Source organism: Typopeltis vanoorti, chromosome 3 (genome assembly GCF_054136105.1).
Source record: "Typopeltis vanoorti isolate ZY-2024b chromosome 3, IOZ_Tvanoo_1.0, whole genome shotgun sequence".
Lineage (NCBI taxonomy): Eukaryota > Metazoa > Arthropoda > Arachnida > Uropygi > Thelyphonidae > Typopeltis > Typopeltis vanoorti.
The window spans coordinates 91,105,696-91,112,391 of NC_143551.1; the positions used below are offsets into that span (position 1 = coordinate 91,105,696).

General features: G+C 31.7%; 1 protein-coding gene across 6 annotated transcripts in view; it reads left to right on the top strand.

The window, feature by feature from the left end:
- The window catches only part of LOC150108380 (dual serine/threonine and tyrosine protein kinase-like), a 261,870-nt gene extending 256,687 nt beyond the window's left edge, over positions 1–5,183 (top strand). For all 6 annotated transcript variants that reach the window (XM_090390729.1, XM_090390726.1, XM_090390728.1 and 3 more), the window contains one exon: positions 4,177–5,183. In XM_090390729.1, coding sequence (XP_090246855.1) covers positions 4,177–4,253 — 77 coding nt within the window. In that variant the 3' untranslated portion in view covers positions 4,254–5,183. The remainder of the gene's footprint in view (positions 1–4,176) is intronic.
- The last annotated feature ends 1,513 nt before the right edge of the window (positions 5,184–6,696 follow it).

The window sequence follows — 6,696 nt, forward strand, 5'->3', positions numbered from 1 at the left end:
TTGTGTTCTCTTTTTTTTTTTTACTCGAGGTATACAACTTGACGTTGCATGATTTGAACATTTCCAATTAGATTGACAGAGAGAGAGAGAGAGAAAATATAAGAGTCCAGTGAAAATGAGAAAATATCCAGCATAATCACAGTGGGATTTTATATTGGTTAAACTAACATTTACACATTGGCATCAATGAGGTCATCAGTGCAAACAGTTAATATTGCACATATATTAACTAGCTGATGCTTCATAATTATCTCATATAAGAATAACTGCTATAAAGAACATGCCTGTTTTATCATGCAGCATATTTAAAAAAAAAAATGTTTATTTTTCTATAAAAACTGCAAAGAATCTTCTCACCCTCTGCTCATGCCTCATACAGTTTCCAGTGATGGCCTCTTGTTATGTAATGCCCCCCCCCCCCCCAATCTCCCATTCTGTGAAAAATCTTTTCCATGTCAACCTGATAACAACCCCTGACTAGCTTATGTCTCACTCATATCCCCCTCCCTTTTTTTTTTTTTTGAAATTTGAAAGAATGTAAGTTGCAAAGCCTCATGAATAGGAGAATTTGCAACTTACATTCTTTCAATCTTTCCTCGTACTCCACATTCCAAAGACCACTGACCATCTTTGTGAATCTTATCTGCACCCTTTCCAATATATCCTCGTCACCATGAAAACCTTGTGACCACATATCTGTGCACAGTAATCCATATGAGGCCGGATCAAGGTCTTATGCAATAGCATAACCTCTCTATTTCTGTATGTCAGGGTCCTCCACATCATTATTAGTTGATAATTTGCCTTGGTCATTCAGGCATCTTTAGGCACAAGGATATGAGATGTGCAAGTATATGCATGCAGCAAACAGACTAAATTTAAAATGGCATGCCTGTACAGTCTTAATTGACATCTTCTATGGGTATGGTGAGGGGATCTTGATCATTTAGCTGTTAATATTGCGATTATATTCTTCCTGATTTTTTGGCAGAGTGAGACATCCATATTTATTGAAGTTAGGAGAATTTTGTAGAAATTCTGTTAATATAATGAATAATATAGCTGCTCATTTTTGGTAAGGCTTTTATTTAAATACTTTCAGTGCAGTGGCATGTGTCTCAAATCATAATGTTATATAGAATAAAATCATTAGTCTCCTTGGAGATGAAGTGAATGTATGTTGGAGAAATGGCGTATTTTCCATTTGTAGGTTACTGTTTTGGGTTATAGAGTATGAGACTCAAAATGTTTTTTTTTTTTTAATTGAAAAAAATAGCATTTTGTTTACTACTGCTCCTTCTGATGTAATGATTTTTAATTTTGGCTTAATGTAATTATCACATTCTCATTTAATTGGCAAATAATATATTTTTGATCCAAAGATTCATTAAAGAAATGCTTAGTTGATGTTTCATCTGCTTAGTCTGTTAAGCTCAATGGTTTTTTCATAACCAAGATGCTTGGATATAATGTTATAATCAGGCAGTTGATTTCTATCTTCATGAAGATGTCTTTCAATTGTGCTCTCTTTCCATTTGTCTGATTTTTTTAACTCACATTTGATTTGTAAACCTTGTTAATTTTCCTTGTATTCCAACTACATGGGAACTGATATCTTTCCAGTTAAAGGACATGTGCCATATAAACTACACTGCAAAGATACTTTCATTTATTTAGATGTTTTTAAAAGTATTTTTCATTAGAGGTAAATAACAGGAGGGAAATGCTTAGTTTTCTATATTTAAAATGAACTTATTTTCCTTTACAAATGTAAGATCTCATTTCCCATTTCATTCTGGGGTGGTTTGTAAATTTATATTGTTACTGAATGTTAGCATCAATATAACCCATTATATCTTGATTGACTTGGGATGAACAATTGTGTGTGTACTATATATGCTGTTCTATTCGATTCATGACTTATTTTTCACAGTATTAACAACACCACAAACACTTTTATCAACAAGGATGTTTTATTAATGCTAATATTTCGCTGATTTTTAACTCAGCATCATCAGAGCACAACACACATGTAAACGTGACAGTGAGTGAGTGAAACAATATAATTGCAAAAGACAAAAGATCTAAAGTCCTATTTTTGGCGGCCTCTAACGAAAAAAAAAAAAAAAGTCTTTTCTTTTGCAATTATATTGTTTCACTCACTCACTGTCGCGTTTACATGTGTGTTGTGCTCTGATGATGCTGAGTTAAAAATCAGCGAAATATTAGCGTTAATAAAACATCCTTGTTGATAAAAGTGTTTGTGGTGGTGTTAATACCGTGAAAAATAAGTCATGAATAACCATCAACGCCTAAGCTTATCTGTTAGATGTTCTGTTCAATATTTGTTAAATATTTATAACTTTGCTGTCTATGATATATTAAAAATTTGTGCACAATACTAAACTCCTTGCAATAATACTTGCCACTCTTAAGCAGCATATATTACTAAATAATTTGAGTGATCAGCTATGGGGATAATTTCAGTAATTTTGTTTTTACCCATGTTATCGAAGAATGCATGGGCGGCAAGTATAACATTATGTCTGTAATGTATATGAGTACATAATATTTTAGTTGATTCATGTTATCATATAACAGCCTCTCAAGTTGTTATAAGAAAACTGACATTATCAATATATTAAACCAGATTTCATATTGTTAGAGAATATTAAGATGTTTTTAATCCTTTTATTGACAGTTTATGTATAAACTATAAACACACAGAAGACAAAAATGACAGTCAAATAAACTTCTAGAAAAACTCTTTAAATATTAAAAAAAAATTAATTTGATTACTCTTATTATATGTTATAATTAATGCTCTTGATTTTAAGATAGTACATGTAATTTTAGTTACATTGCTTTGTAACATTTCATGGTTAATTTTTGAGTTAAATTCTGAAAATCAGTTTGTTAAAAAATCTTTATATTATTCTCAGTTATGTATTCATCTTGTATTCTAGAATAATATGGTTTTCTTACATGATTTCTTTGTAGTTCTGTTTCCTTCCTAAATGTTCTTCTCTATATATATTATATCCATTGTTAAAGTACATCTTCTTTAGATTTATATACAGTGACATTTCTTTTAAAGAATTCAGCAGTTATGCTTTCAGTGCTTCCTGAATATTTAAAAATATCTATTTGTCTATTAAAACAAAACACAGAAATTTGTACGGTTATTTGATTATGAAATATGGCATATGATTTTTATTTTTTAATTTTATTTAGCCATATTGCAAAGCATGAAAATTATATAAATCTAAAACTTATAATTTGCACGAGGACGATGTTTACCATGACAGCTCTCTCTCTCTCATAATATGTTGTTCTTCCACTTTTCCTCAATGTGAACTGCCTGCCTATCCACCTGTCATCTTCATCTAATTAGCATGTATTTTGCAAATCATCCTGCTTTACTCCAGCTCTCTCGCCTGGCCACCTTGCTTACTTTTTCTATCATGCTTTGCCAAGTTAGTTAGTTTAGTTACATGAAGCCTTGTTATTTTTCCTTCCTTCATTGTGAACTACTATTCCACAGTGGTCAGTATTTTTACTTCATTATCTCATTTGGCTTCAGCCATTTTCTTGTACAGTATGCATTGGATAAAAAATTTTGTGCTATATATTTTAGCCTTGTAGAAATTTATTTTCCATGTGTACTTTATATAAATACTGATTTTTAAGTCAAGAGCAATCTTTGCAGTCATATTTTATTCTCAGAAGTCGAAGCTTGTAATGGTTTTGTTAAATCATCTGAATTTATGAATGTTGCTTTAAATAATGTATTATAACATCAAGGAAAGTAAAATTAATTTCAAGGAGCACATCATAAAGAAATGTGTGTGTGTGTGTGTGTGTGTGTGTGTGTATGTGTGTGTGTGTGTGTGTGTGTGTGTGTGTGTGTGTGTGTGAGTGAATTCACTTCTGGTAATGTCTCAATGAATGCAGCATGTGTAGTATGAAAATGTGTATGGTGAAAGATTTATAATAAATAATTCCTATTCTTCAGTAATTTTCTTTCATTTTTGAACTGTTCTGTCTTCATATGCTCTAATTTTTATATTAGATTCCTTCATTTTTTTTTTATTTTTTATTTTTTAGTTTGTTTTTTGCTATAGTGTACTCTGTATTCTTTTCTGCTATTTATTGTCTCCTGTGTTATAAATGCAGGCTCTCAAGAGCTTCAGCAGGAGGTGGATACTCTCTCTACAAGTTCCTTTATTGATGTGGAATACTCTCCTGGATAGAGATATCCATATTTACTGTTGCCCATGTGATTTTCAAGTCTTCCCTTTGCTGCAGCTGGATATTGATGTACTCACTGGTGACCTTATTGTTACTGTAAGAGTGTTGAGATGAGAAATACCTTGACATCATTTCTTAATATTAACTCTGCTTGTCAGTGCCAAAATGTTAGGTTTCTCAATCAGGTCTTTTGATACGTAAAGTGTTCATCACTTTATATCTTTGAAGCATTAAGTAAATTATAAGGACTGATTCTTGCATTCCTTCAGTCATCTGTGTTTTCTTGATGTATTAAAAAGAAGAGTGCTGTGTTTATTATTGCAAAAACTGTCCCTTATGCTGGTTGACAAGCTTAACATGGCCACCTCGTCTTAGTGGTTTACTTAAGGACTTGTATAATAATTTGTAAAATTTGTACAAAGAATTTTTCATCTCCATCCTTTCTCAAGTGCTTTACACATATTGTATATAAAAGTACTCTAAACAGAGAGCTCTCATGTTTGTATGATAGTTTTGTATTTAGGTAGTTTTTAAAATCATACTAGAATTTGGATAAATAAATAGTTGAAATAAAAGCTTACGTTAACTTCACTTATCCTTTTATTTAAAAATGTGAAACGTTATCTCTGTAATATACTTTCATAATTTTTCAAGTAAAAGATCACATTGTAAAGCTCAATGTATTATAAATAAAAGTTGAAGTTGTAAATGGTAATATATTTTTTTATGGTGTTATATTGCATTTGTTCTTGCATGTTCATTAAAACTTCAAAACATTTTAATGAAAGGAAGCTACTACTACTGTTGCGTCTGAATTTTTTCTACCCAGATGAACTTTTATAATAAATTGTTATACCAACAGCAGTTTTGATCTGTCAGAATCTATTATATTTACGTTGTCAGTTGTGTTAAATAAATAATCTGAATAATTATATTGTCAGTTATTTCCTGTACACTATGTAGTTGACAAAAAAATGTATCTGTTAAAATAATTAATTTTAATTAATATAATTATATATCAGTGCTCTACATGACAAGCTGTGTGATATTTTAAACTTGGAACTGTTGGCTATCCTTGTCAGCACCTCCAATGCAATGGAAAACAAAGAATTCATTAAAGTCAAAAACCAGCAACAGAAAAAGTCTGAAATCCTCCAACAACTACAATTAAAACAAAATCACATTGTTGTCAATTTATCATCTGTAGCCCTAACAATGAAGCTGTTAGTGTGCTAAGTCAAGGACGTAACTTTGCTGTTACTCCCAGCCACGTTCCAAAATCTAATTTATAATGGCTTCCATTGAGTGGGGAACATATGACCTGCATCCAGCAACATCCAGCAATAGCATTTGTTTGGATGTGTCCAACATCTTAATCCAATCCAAGCCTCCCAAGAACAATATGCCAAACAAGGAAATTGGTGCTTCAAAATAGCTAAACTGTAATAACAATATTGCTATAACTAAAACAAAGGTAATGGTAACTATGGTGATAAATTTAGCTGAATATGAAAGTAAAATGCATATACTTTTACAAGATATTCTATATACCAAATCATAGATCATGATCCTACCAACTTACAAAAGAATAAAGTTTGTAAATTATTGAAGAAAGTCACTTCCTGGCCAAAAGAAACAGTTAACAAACTCAAGCCTTTTCATGTTAAAACACCCAGAATATATGATGGGAGGGGGGGGGGGGGAAGCTGGAAATTTCAAGAAAGAACATAAGTTATCTTCATAACTCTTCTACTAGTATGTTCTTTCTTGTGGTTATATCAGTTGCTATAATATCATTTTTGTTCCAAGTGTTTATCAGAACTTTCCAGCCCCCCCCCACTTGTGTATGGAGCACCTAAAATTCATAAGGTACATCCTTATGCCCTATTGTGGATAGTATAAACAGTCCTGCATACAGACTTGCTAAATTACTAGCTGCTCCTCACAAATAATTTTCCTTTTTGTTAAAAATTCTGTTCACCTAAGAAGTATAGTAGAAAACCATATCTTAAAAAATTCAGACATAGTGATTAGTTTTAATATTACTTCACTATTTACCAATGTACCATTAATTTAAACCCTTGATTTGCTAAAGTTGCATTTCCTCCCAGATATAATTGAATTATTTAAATTTACAGTACATGCAGGTATTTTGCATAGAAAGGAAGATATACAACTAAATGGGATAACAATGGGCTCCCCCCCCCCCTTTGCCAATTTCTATATAGAACACTTGGAAAACCTAGCTATGAATACGGCCTCTTTCAAACCAGTGATATGGCTATGTTGATGTGTTTGCTATTTTGCCACATGGTCCAGACACATGGCATACATTTTTAGTGTATTTAAATAGCCAACCCTAAAATCCACTTCACAATGGAACAAAGTTTAACTGTCTGCCCCTCCTAGATATACTAACCACATGGCTTCCTGATGGTTCATTAT